The sequence below is a fragment of the Bos indicus genome, chromosome 28 (assembly GCF_029378745.1).
Source record: "Bos indicus isolate NIAB-ARS_2022 breed Sahiwal x Tharparkar chromosome 28, NIAB-ARS_B.indTharparkar_mat_pri_1.0, whole genome shotgun sequence".
NCBI classification, from domain to species: Eukaryota; Metazoa; Chordata; class Mammalia; order Artiodactyla; family Bovidae; genus Bos; species Bos indicus.
In genome coordinates, this window is record NC_091787.1 from 15,965,348 (window position 1) to 15,988,725 (window position 23,378).

The 23,378-nt window shown below is 40.4% G+C and overlaps 1 protein-coding gene across 2 annotated transcripts in view; it reads right to left on the reverse strand.

The window, feature by feature from the left end:
* Window positions 1–23,378, reverse strand: part of ANK3 (ankyrin 3) — a 382,561-nt gene that overhangs the window by 126,463 nt on the left and 232,720 nt on the right. For both annotated transcript variants that reach the window (XM_070781829.1, XM_070781830.1), the window contains exons 19-23: window positions 21,602–21,700; window positions 21,408–21,506; window positions 20,789–20,884; window positions 16,311–16,383; window positions 16,085–16,147 (exon numbers count right to left, since the gene is read on the reverse strand). In XM_070781829.1, coding sequence (XP_070637930.1) covers window positions 16,085–16,147; window positions 16,311–16,383; window positions 20,789–20,884; window positions 21,408–21,506; window positions 21,602–21,700 — 430 coding nt within the window. The remainder of the gene's footprint in view (window positions 1–16,084; window positions 16,148–16,310; window positions 16,384–20,788; window positions 20,885–21,407; window positions 21,507–21,601; window positions 21,701–23,378) is intronic.

Here is a 23,378-nt window from a genome sequence, read left to right on the forward strand (position 1 = left end):
GAGATCAGTGGAGAAATAACTCCAGAAAGAATGAAGAGATGGAGCCAAAGCAAAAACAAAACCCAGTTGTGGATGTGACTGGTGATGGAAGCAAGGTCCGATACTATAAAGAGCAACACTGCATAGGAACCTGGAATGTCAGGTCCATGAATCAAGGCAAATTGGAAGTGGTCAAACAGGAAATGGCAAGAGTGAATGTCAACATTTTAGGAATCAGCAAATTAAAATGGACTGGAATGGATGAATTTAACTCAGATGACCATTATATCTACAAATGTGGGCAAGAATCCCTCAGAAGAAATGGAGTAGCCATCATAGTCAACAAAAGATTCTGAAATGCAGACTGGGATGCAATCTCAAAAATGGCACAAATATCTCTGTTCATTTCCAAGACAAACCATTCAATATCAGGGTAATCCTAGTCTGTGCCTAGACCAGTAATGCTAAAGAAGCTGAAGTTGAACAGTTCTATGAATACCTACAAGACCTTCTAGAACTAACACCCAAAAAAGATGTTCTTTTCATTATAGGGGACTGGAATGCAAAAGTAGGAAGTCAAGAATCAGGAGTAACAGGCAAATTTGGCCTTGTAGTACAGAATGAAGCAGGGCAAAGGCTAATAGAGTTCTGCCAAAAGAACACACTGGTCATAACAAACACCCTCTTCCAACAACACAAGAGACGACTCTACACATGGACATCACCAGACGGTCAACACCAAAATCAGACTGATATATTCTTTGCAGCCAAAGATGGAGAAGCTCTATACAGTCAGAAAAAACAAGACCAGGAGCTGACTGTGGCTCAGACCATGAACTCCTTATTGCTAAATTCAGACTGAAATTGAAGAAAGTAGGGAAACCACTAGACCATTCAAGTATGACCTAAATCAAATCCCTAATAATTATACAGTGGAAGTGAGAAATAGATTTAAGGGACTAAATCTGATAGACAGAGTATCTGAAGAACTATGGACAGAGGTTCTTGACATTGTAAAGGAGACAGGGAGCAAGACCATCCCCAAGAAAAAGAAATGTGAAAAGGCAAAATGGCTATCTGGGGAGGCCTTACAAATAGTTCTGAAAAGAAGAAGAGAAGCAAAAAGCAAAGGAGAAAAGGAAAGATATACCCATTTGAATGCAGAGTTCCAAAGAACAGCAAGGAGAGATAAGAAAGCCTTCCTCAGTGATCAGTGCAAAGAAATAGAGGAAAACAACAGAATGGGAAAGCCTAGAGATCTCTTCAAGAAAATTAGAGATACCAAGGAAACATATGCAAAGATGGGCTTGATAAACGACAGAAATGGTATGGATCTAACAGAAGCAGAAGATATTAAGAAGAGGTGGCAAGAATACACAGAAGAGCTGGACAAAAAAGATCTTCACGACCAAGATAATCACGATGGTATGATCACTCATCTAGAGCCAGACATCCTGGAATGAGAAGTCAAGTGGGCCTTAGGAAGCATCACTACAAACAAAGCTAGTGGAGGTGATGGAATTCCAGTTGAGCTATTTCAAATCCTAAAAGTTGATGCTGTGAATGTGCTGCACTCAATATAACAGCAAATTTGGAAAACTCAGCAGTGGCCACAGGACTGGAAAAGGTCAGTTTTCATTCCAATCCCTAAGAAAGGCAATGCCAAAGAATGCTCAAATTACCACACAATTGCACTCATCTCACATGCTAGTAAAGTAATGCTCAAAATTCTCCAAGCCAGGCTTCAACAGTACAGGAACTGTGAACTTTCAGATGTTCAAGTTGCATTTAGAAAAGGCAGAGGAATCAGAGATCAAATTACTAACATCCATTGCATCATCAAAAAAGCAAGAGAGTTCCAGAAAAACATCTACTTCTGTTTTATTGACTATGTCAAAGCCTTTGACTGTGTGGATCACAACAAACTGTGGAAGATTCTGAAAGAGAGGGGAATACCAGACCACCTGACCTGCCTCTTGAGAAATCTGTATGCAGGTTAAGAAGCAACAGTTAGAACTGGACATGGAACAACAGACTGGTTCCAAACAGGAAAAGGAGTAAGTCAAGGTTGTATATTATCACTGTGCTTATTTAACTCATGTGCAGAGTACATCATGAGATACACTGGGCTGGATGAAGCACAAGCTGGAATCAATATTGCCGGGAGAAATATCAATAACCTCAGATATGCAAATGACACCACCCTTATGTTAGAAAGTGAAGAAGAACTTAAGAGCCTCTTGATGAAAGTGGAAGAGGAGAGTGAATAAGTTGGCTTAAAGCTCAACATTCAGAAAATAGATCATGGCACCCAGCCCCATCACTTCATGGCAAACAGGTGGAGAAACAGTGGAAACAGTGGCAGACCTTATTTTCTTGGGCTCCAAAATCACAGCACATGGTGACTGCAGCCATGAAATTAAAAGACGCTTACTCCTTGGGAGAGAAGTTATGACCAACCTAGACAGCATATTAAAAAGCAGAGATGTTACTTTGCCAAGAAAGGTCCATCCATAGTCAAGGCTATGGTTTTTCCAGTAGTCATGTATGGCTGTGAGAGTTGGACTATAAAGAAAGCTGAGCACCAAAGAATTGATGCTTTTGAACTGTGGTGTTGGAGAAGACTATTGATAGTCCCTTGGACTGCAAGGATATAAGCAGTCCATCCTAAAGGAAATCAGTCCTGAATATTCATTGGAAAGACTATGTTGAAGCTGAAACTCCAATACTTTGGCCTCCTAATGCAAAGAGCTGACTCATTGGAAAAGACCCTGATGCTGGGAAAGATTGAAGGTAGGAGAAGGGGACGACAGAGGATGTGATGGTTGGATGGCATCAGTGACTCAATGGACATGAGTTTGAGTAAACTCCAGGAGTTGGTGATGGACAGGGAGGCCTGGCGTGCTGCAGTCCATGGGGTTGCAAAGAGTTAGTCACAACTGAGCGACTGAATTGAACTGAACTGAACTGATCCACTCAAAGTGAAGTGAAAATCACTCAAGTCATGTCTGACTCTTTGCAACCCCATGGACTCTTCAGTCCATGGAATTCTCCAGGCCAGAACACTGGAGTAGGTAGCTGTTCCCTTCAAACTCTAGTTCTAAAAGTGTAATTCTGAGACTCACATAATAAATAAGTGGAAAGTTAGATTTCAGATCAGTGTGCATCTCATCTTTCATTTTGCAGTCTGGAGGAAGAGCTTGTATTAAGCAAGGATTCCTGTGCATTTCCTTCTCAAAAGGCGTGAGATCAATGGGGCAAGTTCAGACACTGTTAGATGAGCCAGGGTGACATGGGTCGTCTTAAGAAGCGTGTGTCATTTTAAAGCATGAGTGTACCTCTCACGGGAGGGCCACCTGCTACCTTTTTCTTTCTTTCCCTAACTCCAGGTGCTGGTAAGATCCTGACTTCATACCTGGCCACAAAGGAACTGGGCTTAATGGCAAAGTTTGCACATCTCTTAAGCAATGACAAGAACAGGTCGCGTCATGGCACAAAACAAACGACTTTTCTATTCAGGCTGATTTTTTTTAAGTACAAAGTCAGTGTGACTCTCTGCTCTTACACGTTATTCTGTTCTTTGTGGCTAGATGTACCTCTTTCTAAAAACTATTGCAGTTTACTATTCCTTAATCCAAGTGAGATACAGTGTCCAAAGTAAGGACCCATGACTCAGTGTTGGACGCCTCCCAGATGGAGCAATGAAAAACATCCCCTGTGATCTTGGTTGGGTTAATAAACAAACCCATCCCAGAAAGGAAAAAGAATTCTGTGTCCTTCCTGTGAAGATCTAGAAAAAGACAATGCTGGGGCAGACACTATAATTTTTTCCTATTTTTATCAATACTCCTTAAGCCTAGTCCAGAAATTACTGTCAGTCACCTGAGGATGATGAGATGTTACAATGACTTGGGTCAAATGGAGACTAAAGAATAGAGACAGGATGCAGGTAGAGAGGAGTACAGGGTTACACTGATCTTATTAGCTAACATCTAATGCCACTTTTAAATAAGACCAGACAATGACTAGCTGCAAAGTAATACTGTGAAATCAGACACTAAAATGGTTCTTACTTATGGAGAAATTACATTGCTAAATTCAAGGTGGCTGTGTCATGCCAGTAAGTCCCTTCTGTTCGTTCTTTCTTAGCAATAAGTTTAGATTCAGCCCCACATCCAGACCTCATTGATCTTGGCTCTTCATTATGTATGTATATAAGAACTGTGTGTGCAAAGCACCAGAAGATGACCACTACCCTCAGGTATAAAGCAGTATAAGCATCATGTCTACTTGTGGGCTTGAATCTGGTCTCTCCTTCTCTGACACCTAAACCGCTTTTCACTGTGCAGAGCAGCAAACACCAGTTATTGATCTGTGTTCTATCTCCGACCTCTACCTAAAAGGTGTATACATACAAGGGAAAGACAGCCTGCGGTCAGTTCTCAGCCTCAGTGTGCTTCTGGCCCCGGTGCTTGGACCACCTCTTGCCATGTGTAACATCTTCCTGTTATCCAACCCCCTCCTTCCCGGCCCTCTGCCACCACGCTGCCATTCCCTGGCCAAGCATTCTCCGTGCTGACTTTCCCCTGTCACCCTCCACTTCTGGTTCTCTCTGTAGTAAGAGTCCAATTTGGGGGATGGGGGCAGAGGTGGTCACATGAGGACCCACTTTCCCATGAAGAAGCTCAGACTTCCCAGGTAGATGAGCAGAGACTAAAAGAAGTGGGAGTGGGAAGGAATCATATTCAAAATTACAACTTGTTTTGAGTGAATGAAAAGACCACCTATTGTACTTAATCAATAAACATTCTAATTCCCTGTCAGCTCTTAACTGACCCCTGTTCCCATTCATGCCATAGACTGCTCCGGCTGCGCATCTGTCATAGCTTTTAGGGGGGAAAAAAAAAACTATATGAGAACTACTTATTCTGGGTCTGTATCCATATTATGAACATGGCAGCTGCTGTGGTCATCAGGGATTCCCAAATTGCCTGTGCTCATCTAACTGGACCGTCCCAGGGAAGTTTCTCCATGGACGCATCCACTAGAGCTCACTCTTCTGGTTTTCTCCCTCTGTTGTTCACCACTCCCTCTGGCATTCCTCTTCCTCTCAAATATCAGTGTGCCCAGAGTTTTCCATTCCTGCCTGTGCCCTGTCCTGGGATCCTCAGCCAGGTCAGTGCCCAGCTCCCCTGCCTCATGCTGAAGTCTTCTGTGAGCTCTTCCGGTCTCTGATGCTTTGACCCTGAACTTAGAACACTTCTTTCCAGTCCCCTCCCTTCTCCTCAACCCCCAAACTTCTGCTTGTTCACATTCTGTCTGTTCCATAAAATTCATCCTTCTTGAGGCCTCCAGTCATCTCCCCTTCTTTTGAATTTTCTTGTATTTTCATATATTCTCTTACAGCATCTCACTGAAAGTAAAAAAAAAACCTAAATTCAAATTACAGTTTCATTGGCTATGTGAACCTGAACAAGTATTTTGAACCCCTTTAGGCTCGGATTCCTTAATGCAAGTGAGGGCTAATAAAACTTTAGATTAGGGCTTTGAATTAGGACTAAATGTAAACTAGGAGTAAGAATAGTTCCAAAACGGCTCTCAACTACTTTGAGAAGATTAAGTAAGATAAAGTGCCTTGTAACTAACATTCATGGAGATGTCTGGGTTAACCTTTATCAGTTCAGTTCAGTCGCATCCGACTCTTTGTGACCCCATGGACTGCAGCACGCCAGGCCTCCCTGTCCATCAACAACTCCCAGAGCTTACTCAAACTCATGCCCATTGAATCGGTGATGTCATCCAACCATTTCATCCTCTGTCTTCCCCTTCTCCCGCCTTTAATCGTTCCCGGCATCAGGGTCTTTTCAAATGTTAGTTCTTCACATCACGTGGCCAAAGTACTGGAGTTTCAGCTTCAGCATTAGTCTTTCCAAAGAATATTCAGGACTGATTTCCTTTAGGATGGACTGGTTGGATCTCCTTGCAGTCCAAGGGACTCTCAGAGTCTTTTCCAATACCACAGTTCAAAAGCATCAATTCTTTGGTGCTCAGCTTTCTTTATAGTTCAAATCTCACATCCATACATGACCACTGGAAAAACCATAGCTTTGACTAGATGGGCCTTGTTGGAAAAGTAATGTCTCTGCTTTTTAATATGCTGTCTAGGTTGGTCATAACTTTCCTTCTAAGGAGCAAGTATCTTTTAAAAATTTCATGGCTGTAGTCACCATCTGCAGTGATTTTGGAGCCCCCCAAAATAAAGTCTGTCACTGTTTCCACTGTTTCTCCACCTATTTGCCATGAAGTGATGGGACTGGATGCCATGATCTTAGTTTTCTGACTGTTGAATTTTAAGCCAAGTTTTTCACTCTCCTCTTTCACTTTCATCAAGAGGCTCTTTAGCTCTTCTTTGCTCTCTGCCATAAGGGTGGTGTCATCTGCATATCTGAGGTTATTGATATTTCTCTTGGCAATCTTGATTCCAGTTTCTGCTTCATCCAGCCCAGGATTTCTCATGATGTACTCAGCATATAAGTTAAATAAGCAGAGTGACAATATACAGCCTTGACTTACTCCTTTCCCAATTTGGAACCAGTCTGTTGTTCCATGTCCAGTTCTAACTGTTGCTTCCTGACCTGCATACAGACTTCTCAGGAGGCAGGTCAGGTGGTCTGGTATTCCCACCTCTTTCAAAATTTTCCACAGTTTGTTGTGGTCCACACAGTCAAAGGCTTTGGTATAGTCAATAAAGCAGAAGTAGATGTTTTTATGGAACTCTTTTGCTTTTTTGATGATCCATTGGATGTTGGCAATTTGATCTCTGGTTCCTCTGCCTTTTCTAAATGCATCTTGAACATCTGGAAGTTCACAGTTCACGTACTGTCGAAGCCTGGCTTGGAGAATTTTGAGCATTACTTTGCTAGCGTGTGAGATGAGTGCAATTGTGCGGTAGTTTGAGCATTCCTTGGCATTGTCTTTCTTTGGGACTGGAATAAAAACTGACCTTTTCCTGTCCTGTGACCACTGCTGAGTTTTCCAAATTTGCTGGCATATTGAGTACAGCACATTCACAGCATCATCTTTTAGGATTTGAAATAGCTCTCTGTGCTAACCTTTATGGTGAAGTGAAGTCACTCAGTCGTATCCGACTCTTTGTGACCCCATGGACTGTAGCCTACCAGGCTTCTCTTTCTAGGCAAGACTACTGGAGTGGGTTGTCATTTCCTTTTCCAGGGGATCTTCCCGACCCAGGGATGGAACCCAGGTCTTCTGCATTGTAGACAGATGCTTTTACCCTCTGAGCCACCAGAGAAGCCCATTATCTCATTTACAACCTACAATAATCCAATTGTTTTAGGACACTTATCTAAATGACCTGGATGTTAGAGGTTAGAATCTGGGATTCCACTATAAGCCCCTGCACTGATTTGTGTGACCTTGACCAAGGTCTTTAACCTTGCTGGAACTTATTTTCACATCTATAAAATGGGGATACCAATGGCTCTAAATTAGAGGGTCACTGTGAGGCTTAAACAACATAGTACATGAAGTGTATGGTGCTTAATGCCTAGAACATAGAAAGGGCTCAATAAATGGTAAGTACCTTGTGTGTGTCATTGGGAGCTTTCATTTATATCGACTCCTAGGTGGGGACGAGGTGGGGTGGAGAAGGACAGAGACGCAGGTAAATGTGTGGCAGCAGCCCCCTGCGTGAGGACTCCTGTGTATGTGTCCTAAGTGCTCGGATAGTGATACAGACAGCTCTGCTTCCATGGCGAGAACAGCCTACTTTGGAAGAACATAAAATTAACCCCAAGTTGGCAAATGACAGTCTGGGCAAAATCCAGTCCCCTGCCTGTTTTTGTAAATCAAGTTTTATTGGCCACATCCCTGCTCATTTGTTCTGTTAGCTATTGGGGCTACCATGGCAGAGTTGAACAGTTAGGACACAGACCATGCGGCCTGAAAAATTGAAAATATTAACTGTTGGCCCTTGCCAGAAAAAGCTTGCTTTTCTGAAACTGATGACTAATATATTGAGAGGAGTATTAGGAAGAAATCAAAAAGTGTGATTGAGAGAATGCAAAAGAGGAACCAGGGGCGATATTTACACAGAATTCACTGACCACGGAAAGGCTGTGAGTTTTACTCTAAGTACATTGTAAAGCCTTGGGAAGTTTTTATTTTACTGTTGTATTTGTACTAGTTTGAGGGTGTATGTGTATTATTTAGAAGACGTGGCTACTTTTATTTTGAAATACAGCAACTGGACAAATGAGTACATGACATGCAACATACATTTGAACAGACTGTTATAAAATAAACACCACAGAGGTTAAGACATAGAACATCAGCACCTCAGAAGCCACCGCCCACATTCTTATCCCATCACAGCCTCCTCCTGCCTCCTTCTGCTGTTATTATAGCTCTCTTTACATTATTTTCCTGGTTTTTTGTAGCCTCACTCTCTAATTTTATAATCCTAGTTTAGTGCTACCTGGTGGTGAAGAATTCTATTATCTTTGCATAAGGTACAACTTAGCAGCTAAAATCCTAGGTTTATACCCTACAGAAATATACATATATGTATATGTATCAGGAAACATATATAAGATTTATAGCAGCTTTGTTTGCAACAACCCCACACTGGAGACAACCCATGCTTCCATCCACAGGAGAATGGATAACTGAATTATGATCCAGGCATATGGAATAATATATAGAAATGAAAACAAATGAACTACAGTTATATACAACAATATGAATGAATCTTTAAAACCTAGCTATGAGCTTCAGAGATCAAACCAGTCAATCCTAAAGGAAATCAACCCTGAATATTCATTGGAAGGACTGATGTTGAAGCTCCAATACTTTGGCTACCTGATGTGAAGAGCTGACTCACTGGAAAAGACCCTGATGCTGGGAAAGGTTGAGGGCAGGAGGAGAAGGGGGTGACAGAGGATGAGACAGTTGGATGGCATCACTGACTCAATGGACATGAGTGTGAACAAACTCCAGAAGACAGTGAAGGACAGGGAAGCCATGGGGTCACGAAGAGTTGCACACAACTTAGCGACTGAACAACTAATGAGCTTTGGAGGGTTTGAAGCTGGGGAATGGAGTAACACGATCCAATTTACATTTTAAAACATTGCTGAGGATGCTGTATAGAAAACTGAGTCTATGGGGAAAGTGCAGAAGTGGAGACCTGCAAGGAGGCTTCTGCAATATTCCATGGGCGGCATGTCAGCGGGTGGATTAGAGTGGTGGCGGTGGGAAGTGAGGGATGCGGGATGTATTCTGGAAGCAGAATGGATAGATTCACTGATGGACTGGATGTAAGTGTAAGAAAGGGAGATTGCACAGAACCACAGGTTTTAGCTTGGGTGATGGAGTTGTTTATTGACCTGGAGAAGGGTGGGAAGAAACACTGTTTGCAGGGTATGTTTAGGGCAAGCTGAGACATCTGTGAGACTCTGATAGACATGTCAAGTACATGTAGAGTAAGTGGTCAGTGTGGATGAAGATCGCTGCTGCTGCTGCTGCTGCTGCTAAGTCGCTTCAGTCGTGTCCGACTCTGTGCGACCCCAGAGATGGCAGCCAACCAGGCTCCCCCGTCCCTGGGATTCTCCAGGCAAGAACACAGGAGTGGGTTACCATTTCCTTCTCCAATGCATGAAAGTGAAAAGTCAAAGTGAAGTCGCTCAGTCGTGTCCGACCCTCAGCGACCCCATGGACTGCAGCCTACCAGGCTCCTCTGTCCATGGGATTTTCCAGGCAAGAGTACTGGAATGGGATGCCATTGCCTTCTCCGATGAAGATCACTAAACAATTCCAATTCCAAAGACAGGCTACCAAAGACAGAATGGACTCTGTCTGAGAATCAAGACTTCTGTCTCAGCCCATAAGTCTTTTCCTTTAGCTGGAAATTCTTTTAAATTCATGAACTATCCTTTGAGCTGTAGGTACCTCTTAGGAGAGTCATTATAAAGATGTTTACTGATTCACTATGTAGCCTAGGGCTGTCTCAGTGAGAAGGGGTATAATGGCTGGAACAGGGAGCACAGGAGGCAAATTTTCTTCATCTTGCCTGTTCTCAGAAACTTATATGCAACTATCCTTTCCTTGAGTCTCCTCTGTTTGGTTGCAGCTCTGCAAACACATACTGAAGAGCTTTTTTGTTCCAGGCCCTGTACTAGGTTCTAGAGAGACAACAGAGACTAAGATTAGGTCCTGCGTCTGGTATTTCATTTTGACTTTATTGCTGAGCATGCTTGTTAAGTCACTTGAGGTGTGTCTGACTCTTTGCAACTCTATTGACCATAGCCTGCCAGGCTCCTCTGTCCATGGGATTTTCTAGGCAAGAATACTGGAGTGGGTTGCCATGCCAGAGTAGCATGCAATTATGTACTATCTGTTTGAGAGGTCAGTTGTAAGCAGAGAAATATCAGGCAAGAAGTTAGATGTTATGATTTTACAGGTATTTACAAAATGGTAAGATTTCACGTGAAGGGCAGTCTCTGCATAGCAACCAGGACTCTCTTGGACCCCCTGGAGGCAAACTAATCTTCAAGGCTTCTTTCCAGGTCTGTAAAGCTAAAAACATGAGAGTTTTATTTATTTATTAGGATGACTAGGAGATCAGGATAGTCCAAAGCACTTGGTGAGAAGAGGGGCTATAAGGCATCTCCCCCAGTATCTGGCTTTGTGTTTCCCCAAATAATTTCTCCAACTTTTCTGAGTTTCAGATTGTGCCAAATGAAATTCTACTTTTTCTCCCCTGATTAAAAATACTTGGATATGTTTGCTAAAACTACTTGCTTGGAGTTCTTAAAATCCATTCTACATTGTGTTTATAGCTATTTTATGTGAATGTGAATCTTGGTCTTTTGCCAAGATGATCAGAGGACTATCTCTTGTAGTTTCATTGGATCTTTAAAAAAGAATGATTATTACTTTGTGACAATTTTCAATTTGTTTCTTTTCCTAAGCACACATTTTTTCGAAGCTCAAAAAAAATTCAATTTTGGGTTCTAATGTAAGAACACAGCTCATGTTACTGTAGTTATGAAAGAGATGACCTAATGCCACACTGTCAGACGTGTCTTCTTGTCCCACTCTGTCACTAACCTGGTTGGGCAAGTCACACAACATTTATTTGGGCTTTATTTCTCATCAGTATAATGAAGAGCTTGGGCTATAGGATACTGATCTGCTGTTTTAGTTCTTTGAAATTTGTGGTTTGCTTCCATTAGGCACTGGTTTTGATGCAAAAGTGAGCCGATTACAACTCTCTCAGATTATCAGATGAAACATCAGTGCTTTATTATATCTCAAAGCTACACCTGTCTGACAGTTATTTTTTTTTTAGACTTTTAAAAATGTTTTTATAAATAATGTATCCAAAGATTTTGACCCATCACACAAAGAAACAATCTCATTCTTCCAAAAAAAAAAAAAAAATATATATATATAATATATACACACACACAGAGATTTTTATGAGTTTACATTCTGAGAGGCTCTAGCCTGATATCAAGTCTTTAGATTTCTACTGCTTCAATTCCAAAGGACCAGTTGATAGCAGTTTTAGTACACAAAACTTTTTTCCTGGGTCAGACAGATTTATTCTGCTTCATGAATCCCTTCTTTGCTCCTTGAGGGATCTGGAATCTGGTTTCCAGATTTTGGGATTTCCTTTAATAGGAAACGTCATAAAAACATGGTAGGCTGTGGTATTCCTATCTGACAGTTATTTCTTAGCATTTTCTTTTAATATTTTAGTATCTACATTTGATCCTGAAAGAGCTTCTGCAGTCTTATCTGAGTTGGAACTAACTGGGGATTAAATAATTCTTCCGAGCAAGAGTTGCCTCACCCAGTTGTCTCAGAAACCTGTTCAGTGGAGTCCTATTTCACAGAGCTGCCTTTTGGGGTTTTACTTTCCATGGCTCCATTCCAGTTCTCATTATGTCCCATCTGCAGTTCTTTAGATTTATTGCTATAACCCAACCCACTAGAATTTTGCAAGCTAAAATAACATGATTATACATTCTTAAAAATTGACAAAATACATTTTCCAGGAATTTGCAATGTAAAATCACTGTTGAATCAAAGCCCATGGTGACTCTTGGAAGCAGGACTGAAACTAGAAGACAACTTGAACCTTAATCTCAATTTTCTTCTTTTATTCCTCTCCCTCCTTTCCTTTCCTTCTTTCCCTTCTCCTTCTTCCCTCCCTCTCTCTTCTGTCTTTTTAATGACAAACTGAATTGCAAAACTTAAAACTCTAAGTGGTACTAGAATCAACATTAATTTTGCATGTATATTAATTCTATATGCATGTAACATATTTTTTGGGCTCCAAAATTACTGCAGATGGTGACTGCAGCCATGAATTTAAAAGATGCTTACTCCTTGGAAGGAAAGTTATGACCAACCTAGATAGCATATTTTAAAGCAGAGACATTACTTTGCCAACAAAGGTTCGTCTAGTCAAGGCTATGGTTTTTGCAGTGGTCATGTATGGATGTGAGAGTTGGACTGTGAAGAAAGCTGAGCGCCAAAGAACTGATGCTTTTGAACTGTGGTGTTGGAGAAGACTCTTGAGAGTCCCTTGGACTGCAAGGAGATCCAACCAGTCCATTCTGAAGGAGATCAGCCCTGGGATTTCTTTGGAAGGAATGATGCTAAAGCTGAAACTCCACTACTTTGGCCACCTCATGCGAAGAGTTGACTTATTGGAAAAGACTCTGATGCTGGGAGAGATTGGGGGCAAGAGGAGAAGGGGACGACAGAGGATGAGATGGCTGGACGGCATCACTGACTCGATGGACATGAGTCTGGGTGAACTCCAGGAGTTGGTGATGGACAGGGAGGCCTGGCGTGCTATGATTCATGCGGTCGCAAAGAGTTGGACAAGACTGAGCGACTGAACTGAACTGAACGTATTTTCTGGGAAAGAAAAAAGTAGAGCATTAAGATGTCTGTGAATCAGTCTGGCCCTCCAAGTAGGTCTACTTACCCCTTACCATATAACACGTGGGCTTATCACCTGCCTTAAACATGTTGCTTTATCTCTGCTGTGCTGACACGTCAACCTTTGTTCTTACTCTGTAACTTGGCTCCATTGTTTCCTTAGGCCATTCACTGATAACATTTAGCCTTGTTTTTCTGAAAAATTTTTTTGAGAAATTAATCAACATTACTTTTTTTTTTTTAACTTAGACTAATTTCTCATCATGGGCCAAGGAAAGAGGATAAAGAGAAAGCAAAAATTAAAAAGAAAGGGGGAGAAAAAGAGACTACTTTTGGCACTGTTCCCTTAATATTCACTTGATTTTTATAATTTAGATCATAATTATATTTTACCATGTTACAAACTCATTCTTCTTGAGAAAAACTGACAGCATATTTTGCTTATTATTTTTATTTGCTTTTAAAAGCTGTTGCTATTCTTAGCACCTGGGATACCTGAAGATCTTACTAATTCTCACATAGAGAGATTCACGATATGCTGTGGTTTCATGGAAATAAACATTTGTTTCCATTCAGAAGGGCTTAATGAAACCAGCAGCACCAAATCAGACTACAGTGGCAAAGCTCTGGCAAATCTACCAGACAAATGAGTCAGATGTAAATACTATCATTGCAGTTGTAGGGCTCCTTTTTGAATTAAACTTTCAAAATGATTTGTTGTAGGATTTGGAGTAAAATAGAAATGCCAGCGCATGCAGCAGAGAATAATCCAAGTTTGTGAAAAAGGGCTAATGTGGTTTACTGGACCTCATGAAGGCAAAATTTAGGGACATTAGCTGACAGTAATATTAATAGGACTCAATTAAGTATAGATTATGACCTCAACAGTATTTTTATCTTCAATTATAGGTTTTTAGTATCTTCTATGGACAACACAAGAGCCCTGATAGACTCTGCTTTGATCAGACTGCACCTCGAATATGGTGTTCAGTTCTGGGCACCTCGGCTGGAGCTGGATACCGACACACTGAAATGTACATAGGAGACTGACCATGATGGTAAGAGAACAGAGGCGGGAAGTGCCAATAATATGACTGAAGGAAAAAACATGGACACGGAACATGAAAAGTGTTTTTAAATATCAGAAGGACTTTACAGGAATGAGGCAGCTTTTGTTCTAAATAGTGCCAAACTGATCAGAGCCTGGGTCACTGAGTTAAAGCCTGAATCAGTGACAAAGTGCTCCATAAAATGAAGAGTTTTTAAAGCTGGAGTTGTTCACAGGAATAGGCAGACTGAGAACTGGGAAATCACATGCAGGCACCTGGGAAAAGGCTCTCCTAACAGATGTAATTCCAGCACTAGGCGATGGTTGCTCAGATCGAATGACCTTTAACCAACCCCCTTTCAACATTAAATTCTACGCATTATGAAGTCAAGAGCCATTTGCTTCCAGCAGCCCCTGGACACATGCAAGGGCTGAAAGATGGATAAAATGAAAATGAAAATTTGCCTGTTCAAGTTCCCAAGCTGATATAAATCTAGAAGAAATAATTCTCATTTCTAGTTAAACAGCTAAGTGAATTATCTTTAAGAGATGCAAAATTTCTTTTTTTTTTTTTTTGGAAATTAAGGTTTTCCACATGTATAAGGTTGTTATATAGTCCATTCAAACTTGGCCTCTCATCAGTGCAGCTCTTTGGGGATATTCTGTTGGAAATTAGCACATTTTTAGGTCTTTGATTGTCATATTATATTTCATAACAATTTTGTTCGCAAATGTACTTTTTATGTCCCATTTTGTGTGTGTATGCATCTCTGTGAGACCATCATTTTTCTTTTTGCTTCTGCACATGAGAAATCACTCTGACAATGCTGCAAAAGAAAGCATTGAAATATAATATGACAGTAAGGCATATTTTTCATAGAGTCCTAAAGATGATACAAATATTATCCATTGGGGGATTAACAGAAGTAAATATACAGTTGATGGTTTACAGAAAAAGAAAAATGATGAGTAGATGCCTTTAACATTTATCAAAACAACATTTACAAACAATCAGACAGGTACTTTCAAGTCCCTAAATTACCAAGTCCCTAAACTCTCAAGACATTAGCATTCCTAGGAGGGCAGGCACGCACACTAGGAAGCCCCTGGTCACCAAAAAAGCTAACGTGACTTTGGATCAGGTAGGCTTTCCCACTACTTAGGTTTCCAATGAAAACTGGACAAACCAAAGAAGGAACCAATAATTCCAATAAAGGTAACCTAGAGGCAAACAGTAGCTGCGCTAAGACTGATCCAAAAGGAAAAAACATGAGAGATGACAAATGGAGAAGCAAAAAGACAGAACGTTATTTGGGAGAGTCAATGATGCAGGAAAGAAACATAAATGTATATTCTACTCTAAGCAAACATTTCAGTAAAATGCCAACATCTGCCATCTTTATATTTATTCACTGTAAACATGTCAGTTTTTCAACGAACAATAAAGACATAATTTCATTAATGTATCTACATACCATGACCTGCTTAAATGCACTAATTTTTAAGCAAGGCAGGAAAACTAAAAGGTTCTTTTAAGCACATGAAGAATAGGTATAATCATCTATATTTTGTCTCTTTCATGAAATCAAGATTGAAAATTTATATTTTGAAAGCAAGTTTTTTCAGGTTGGCTTTTCCTTATGAGATCAGGATCAAAAGTGGCTTTGACTGCAAAGCTTAGAGGACATCCTAGAATGGGCATTTAAGCTCTTCCTCATAAACCTTCACTTACTTGTGAAAAAAATTTTTAGATATAAACCAATTTTCTTTTCTAGATTTTAAAATGTAAGCAATCAAAATATCACTTTTCTACTTAATAGCAACTAATAGAAAGAAAGTAATCCCGATAAGTAGTGACACTTGTATTTTCAAGCTGGAAAATGGGTTCAAGGGGAGGGCACTCAAAGAGACCAAAAGAAGACAGTGATATCAAATACATGTTGTTTAAATGATACATTAATTAACAGTCACAAGATAAAATGAAAAGTTAGTAACTCAGGGAAGGGTTATATTTCAAAGATAAGAAGTGGAAGATAAAGCTGGTAGTTAAATTTTATCACAATAAAAATTCACAAATACCTTCTTCAACATCTGAGATATATTCGCCATCACTGAGCATTTCAGGGGCGTTGGCTTTACGAACTGCATGATTTAAGTGAACAATGTAAGTGTGAAAAATGCATACTGTTGATACTACAATAAAACAATATTAATGCTTCTAAAAATATTTTTGCAATGAATTTCCTTCAGGAAACAAATACACAGTCACTCTTTGTTACTATAAACTCAAAGGAGGTTTTCATACCTTCATCATCAGACATATCAAGAACTTCGTTCATAGTTTCTGGAACATTCATTTTGTGCTTCTCTATGACAGTCTAGTAACAAAAAAAGCAGTCACTTTAGTATGAGTAAACAGCACATTTTACTGAGACTATTCATTTCTTCCTAAACTAATCTATAGGTTTACTCTGGGATTTATGTGTGGGATTGACGAATACCCTGAAGCTCCTGCATACAAAATAACATCAAAAATATCCCTTAGTAGCACTGAGGTCCTCATCATACACATGGCAGAGAATGAATACAAGGCGAAAGAATTCTAGTGGCAAAGCACATCAGCTTAAAAGATTTAGGTCCTGAATAAAGTTTTCTCAAAGGAAACGAGAGAGACGCTGCCTCTCTTAGTCTATTGCTACACTTTTTCATGGTCTGATGAACCTGCCACCCCACCCCATTTAAAAGTCCTAGCTGAAGATAAACCAGATGAAAGGCAAGAAATATGTCTTTGTTGCTTGTGCCAAGCCAGCCACTTCTTTTGTTTTGCCTCCTATGTGTATGTGTTAATTTCTAAAACAAAATATTACGATTTTAATACATAACTTTTACAACTATGTGTTTGCAGAAAATGTTTTAGAGACAATGCATCTGCAGAATAATTTGAACATCTACAAAATCTTAACAATGGTATATTACAGAGCAAAGGCTTTACTGGATTTTTACTTGCTCTTTGATAACTTTTACCTAGATAGATTGTTTCTATCCAAAGGACACGGACAGTATTACTTGTTTGAAAATATGAATGACTTAATATGTTTTAGTTTTAAAATGAGTCCTCTTTTAATCTGAGCAAATGAAAGACCAGTAGTACAAGTCATGTTGAAATAAAGCATTACTTGGTATTTTTTCCAGCATGTAATACTGTAATTGAACATTTAAAAAAATGAGTATTTTGTATTAGAACAGTTTTAGATTTACACAAAAATTGTAAGGATAGTAGAGTTTTCACCCCATTTCCCTTATTATTAGCATATATTAGCATGGTATTTTTGTTGCAATTAATGAGTCAGTATTGATTTATTATTGTTAAGTCTATATTTTATTCCGATTTCCTTAGTTTTTGCCAAATATCCTTTTACTGGTCTAGCATCTCATCCAGGATACCATGTTCCCTTTAGTTGTCAATCTCCTTAGGCTCCTAGAGCTGTGACAGTTTCTCAGACTTTCCATGTTTTTAATGACCTTGACAGTTTCAGGGTGAACTGCTCAGGGATTCTGCAGAATGTCCCTAAACTGAGATTTTCTCATGTTTTTCTCATTGATTAGACTGGGGTTACATGTTTTTGGGGAGGAGTATCACCATGGTAAAATGCCATTTTCATCATATTACCTGAAGGGTATATACCATCAACATGGTTTACCAGTGGAGATGCACTTGGTCATCAGGCTGTTGATCAGTTTTCTTCATCACAGAGTTACTCTGCTTCCCTCACTCTCTGTACTGTTTGCTCTGGAGGGAAGTTCCTATTCTCAGATATACTTCAGCAGTGGGGAATCATGTTCTACCTCCTTGATGGTGAAGCATTTTCAGTAATTATTGGGAATTCTTTTCACTAAGACATTTGTCTTTCTTCTGTAGTTATTCATTTATCTGTATCAGTAAGAATGCACAGATACGTGTTTTACACTTTGCACCTGTACCTCAATTCTCTTATATTTCTTTCGCTCAAATTGTTCCAGCTCTGGCCACTGAATCTTTCAATGGATTCCTGTATCCCTTTAATATTAATACAGCTCATCATTTTATACATGTGTATTTATTTATTTACTTATTTATATGGCAGTTGCTGGGGGGTGGGGATCCTTTATGGCACAAGAGGTTCCAGGCTCAGCTTGTATATTTCCTGCCCCAGCTCTAGATTTTTTTGTTACTTCTCCAAGGAGGCCTGGTTTCCTTTATCAGAGAATACTATTAGAAACCAACATCTGAGCGACTGAAGTGTTCTGATGGAAATTTTAAATAATGCAATTTAAATAGCTTAATTTGTATGTCTTATATATCCAGTTCTAGTTACTCAGTTTCCTATTCAGCCATGACTATAAAGTCATTAACTAAAATACCTTTCTCAGAATTTCCGTATTAAACATGGCACTCCTATCAAAGATGTAGTCTTTTTTTTTTTTTGGCCAAGCTGCACCACATATGAGGTCTTAGTTCTGTACCAGGGATAGAACCCGTGCTCCCCTGGCAGTGGAAGAGCAGAGTCTTGACCACTGGACCATCAGGGAAGTCCTGATGCAGTCTGATTTTTAAGGTTGCTGAAAAACTGATGTCTGCTTATGGGGACAGGGGCTGCTGGGGCTTCCACAGCTGATTGAACAAAGACCCGCCTGTGGTGGGGGCTGCTCTGTGTTTGCTTAGTTTAGGATCATAGACCCCCACCCTGAATTGCTACAGTCCTGTCTGAACTGGATGTAACTGCAAAGGGAAGGCTGAGAAGGCGGAATCTCGGCTTGAAATAAAGCCTTGATACTGTAACACTGGACTCGTCTCAGGGACTTGCGTAGACTCTTACAGTCACTGTGAAAGCTTCATTTGGTGGAGGCTCATTCACTTCACCAGGCACTGACCCTCCTGTTAGCATGAGTCCTTTCTTTTCTCTCTGGCAGAAAATCACCTACCAAGTCAGCTAACGATGTTGTGTGAGCAATGGTACGACTACTGTGCACATTCTTTCACTAGGAACTGAAACCCTGGAACACGTTTCTCTCAGTACGTTTCCTGAGGCTGTAACTGAACTGTCTTGGTCTGTAACTTTATCTTCTCCTAAAGCTCTTTCGACATCAAAGAAACATTTTGAACTTTCCTAATGGGCTTTCTGGGTGGTGCTAGTGGTAAAGAACCTGCCTGTAATGCAGGAGACACAAAAAAAGATGCGGGTTTGATCCCTGGGTTAGGAAGATGCCCTGGAGGAGGAAATGGCAACCCACTCCAGTGTTCTTGCCTGGAGAATCCCATGGACGGAGGAGCCTGGCGGGCTACAGTCCATGGGGTCACAAGAGACAGACACGATTGAAGCGACTTAGCGCAGCACAGCAATGGATGAGAAAGTCATGGACATTTAATCAAGTAAGATTTATATTTTGAATCATTATACCATTTTCAGTCCTTTAACACTGAAATAGAAGTTTCATGTATTTATTGCAGGGGCTTCAAATCTTTTAAGCGTGGTGACATCTGGCCATTGTTTAATACCTGTGCTTCTCTCCTTCCCCACTCTAGGGAGAGTTACATGGCATATCTATAAAATTAAGGTTAATAAACATTATTATTTAAACTCTTTCCTTGAGAATTTAAGAAGAGATTTTAAGATAATGAAATAGTAAGAGTTCTATGAAAGAATAGGTAGGGATTTTTCAAACTGTCTTGAAGTTAGAAACGTGCCCTGGTTGACAACCCTTGCTTTAGGTGACCAAAGCTGCTGTTTTCTCTTTAGAAAATTATAGAATTTCTCTCTTGTGATCATCAGGCTGAACTTTTAGTTTTTAAAACCAAGTAACTCAACAAGCAGGAAGCTATGGAGTCCCTCGAGCCATGTTTCGTATGCAGCCCTGTGTATCCAGACTGAAGATGTGACCTGTGCCTTCATGTGGAAGGTGGTCTTTGAGAAAAAGAAGCACAGCTGATAATTCCAAGTGTTGCAGAGCCCTACTCTGACATTTTATGGATTCAGTCTGGGGCCTGTGTGTTGAGTCATGGAGTTAAGAATAACTCAAATAAGCCTCTGATATGGTGCAACACCTGGTCTGGATCCCAAAGTTACCAAATCCTGAAAGAGTTCAAAGAAATCAGGTGAGGTTCAAAAGAGATGACCTATCCTAGAGGCTGGCAGCTTGTAAAAATATGTGATGCAATAAGGCCTCCCGGTGAAGATTTAAGTTTTAATGCAACACCCTATTGTTCTTCCTACTTAAGCTCCAACAGGTGAATGGAAGAGGACCCAGCCTGGTGGGAAAAGTCAACTTGGATCCTATGGCTAATGTGTCTATAACAAAAATATTTTCACCATAACAACGATGACAATGGATACATTGTCATTTGTGAGTTAAAATATTTTAAAGAACCAACTTAGAGTTTTCATAGTTCTTACACTGCCATAGAAAGGCTGTTAAAACATTTCTCCCTTCATCTCATTAAATAATTTTTATATCAAATTTAACAAAGAAACACAGTGAGCTTTCTATGGAACTAAAAACTCTACAGCTTTTTGAAAGCTGTCACTTTTTTGAAAGGTCTTTTTAGTGTTTTTAATTTTTCTAAATATCAGAAATGAGAGTTTTGCTTTGCTGACTGCCATCAATGAGGTAACAGCATCTGAAAACATGATACTTAGTCTCTGAGTGGAGGAACAAGGTTCTTCTCCTCACAGCCTGGGAAGATCTACAGTCCAAGAACTGGCTTGTAGGGCAAGGGGGTAATAGGGTCTGGCATCCATTACTCACAGTTGTGGTCACGGTCTCTTCGGTCACCACCTTCAGGGTGTCCACCACTGAGATGTAGCCAAGTCTCCGGGCAATGGCCAGGGCAGTGTTCCCGTTCTGGCAAGAGGGAAACGTGGACTAGGAATTACAAGTCATCCCACGGGTATCAGTGCCTGTGTGTTTGCACATGTTTCATCTGTACAAACATAGGGCGAGTGTCTCACTAGTCCTTGCCCACTGTCACACACAAAATGCTGTTTCATTAAAGATATACCTTGTACAAGAGCCACCCAACCTGTTTCTACTCATACAGTAGAGTCTGCGTTGCTATACACGGAATCTGAGAGGCTTTGTAATGTTCTCAGTAATCAAGGAAACAAACGTGCTTCTTACATACGTACTTCCTACTAGGCAGCAGTGGGTTTGTAGTTTTTTAAGTGGGAAACACTAATCACATCTCTGTCTATGGACAGCTCACCACAATACAGTTATGGTTCTTTTCCCTTCATTCTACTGAATGCTGTGCTTATGCCTACTAATGAAAGTAAAAAAGCAGCCTTGATGCACAATGAAAAATGTAAGACGACACGAGCAGCCCAGCCCAGCTCCCCCCTTCCCCCAGCTGACCCTTTGCTCTTACCACAGTGAGTTCATTGGGGGAGGCATTGTTTTGAAGCAACACATTGATTATATGGGTGTGTCCCTGTTGAGCTGCTTGGTGTAATGGTGTATACCCATTCTGTAGAAGGAAGATGGAAGAAAAGACTCTTAACTCCCTTCCATACAAGATTCAAGATCAATAACTTGGTAGATACAAAGGAGAAAGGAGTTTACCTTTGTTTTGGCATTTACTTTTGCAGAATGCTGGAGCAGGAAGTTAACAATCTTGATGTTTCCATAGTGGCAGCCTACATGTAGCGGTGTGTATCCCATCTGTAATTATATATATATATAATTTTTTTTTTTAAAGAAACATCGTTAGTATACTTTCAGTAACGGATACCCTAAATAGAAGCAAAAATGTTATTCAACCTTTCTTAAGGAGGCAGCGTTTTTTTCCCCCTGTATAAAAACAAGTGTCCTTGACAATTCTCAGAGCTAGTCTAAGGTATAAATAACAATACCGCCTCACATGTAAATAGTTATTAAATGTCCCCAAGTGCTCTCTCTAGCATTAGCTCATCTTATTCTCATAACAACTTTTCAAGATAGTACAAAAAGATGGAGCAACAGACAGCTTGGACAGATGTCTCTGGTGGCTTCTTGTAAAGGGTCAGAAGAGTGCTCAATGGACAGAGTTGGACTAGCATTTATTCAATACTCTACTCTCTAGAAGCATAAAAACAAAGTAGACAAATAATGAACTGGCTAAATGATCCTGAAGGCAGTAAATGATGATCAGAATGCATGACAGAGCTAGGAAGGACAGAAATACAGAAGCAGGAGAAGCTAGTGTGAGTGAGTTCAGGAGATCTGAGATGTATGAATTTGATCTAGGAATAGATGCTCTAGTTAAGACTCCTGTCTACACAGCTAGAGCCCCACAGCGTGAAAACCACTCATTAGACAAAGCAATGGATTGTTTCCATTGCTCCAAATTAATATCCATTGACCCCTGAGGGGCTATAAGTTCTGTCTATTAAAAAACATGGGCCTCCATGGTGGCTCAGTGGTAAAGAATCCACCTGCCAATGCAGGAGACAGGGGTTCGATACCTGAGCCAGGAAGATCCCACCTGACACAGAGCAGCTAAGCCCGAGTGTCGCAACTACTGAGCCTGTGCTCTAGAGCCAGTGAGCTACAGCTACTGAGCCCATGCACCACAACTACGGAAGCCCACGTGCCCTAGAGCACGCGCTCTGCAATACGAGAAGCCGCTGCAATGAGAAGCCCATGCACCGCAGCTAGAGAGTGGCCCCTGCTTGTCACAACTAGAGAAAAGCCCACACAACAACAAAGACTCAGTACAGCCCAAAGTAAGTGAATAAATAGTTATTTTAAAAATGTATCAGGTGTGTATACATGTGTATGTATCTCTACACACACACACACACACACACACATACATATATGTATATATATTCTAGATATTTTAAATTAAGGATATTCCAGGTATTTTTCCTTGGTGATCATATTGTAACAGACTCCACCACACAATTTCAGTGTCTTTAACCAATCCCTGTTTACTATGAAACTGGCAGCACCAGATCACTGAAAGGGAGAGCACGGACCTTTTATAACATTTCTAAATAGGCAAGGGTCAGGGGTCCATATTTTTAAGGGTCTGCATCTCATATGTGATAGCATTAATGCATCTTTATGGTGACTCTGTGCTACAGACTGAATGTCTGTATCCCCCAAAATTTGTATGCTGAAATCCTAGCCCCAGAGGAATGGTATTTAGAAATGGGGCCTTTGGGAGGTAATTAGGTCATGAGGGTGGAGCCTTCATGAATGGGATTAGTGCCCTTATAAGAAGAGACAGGAGAGATTTTGTCTCTTCTCTTTGCTCTCTGCCATCTAAGGATACAATAAGAAGATGGCTATCTGCTACCAGCATCTTGATCTTGTACTTCTCAACCTCCAGAACTCTGAGAAATCAAAGTTTGTC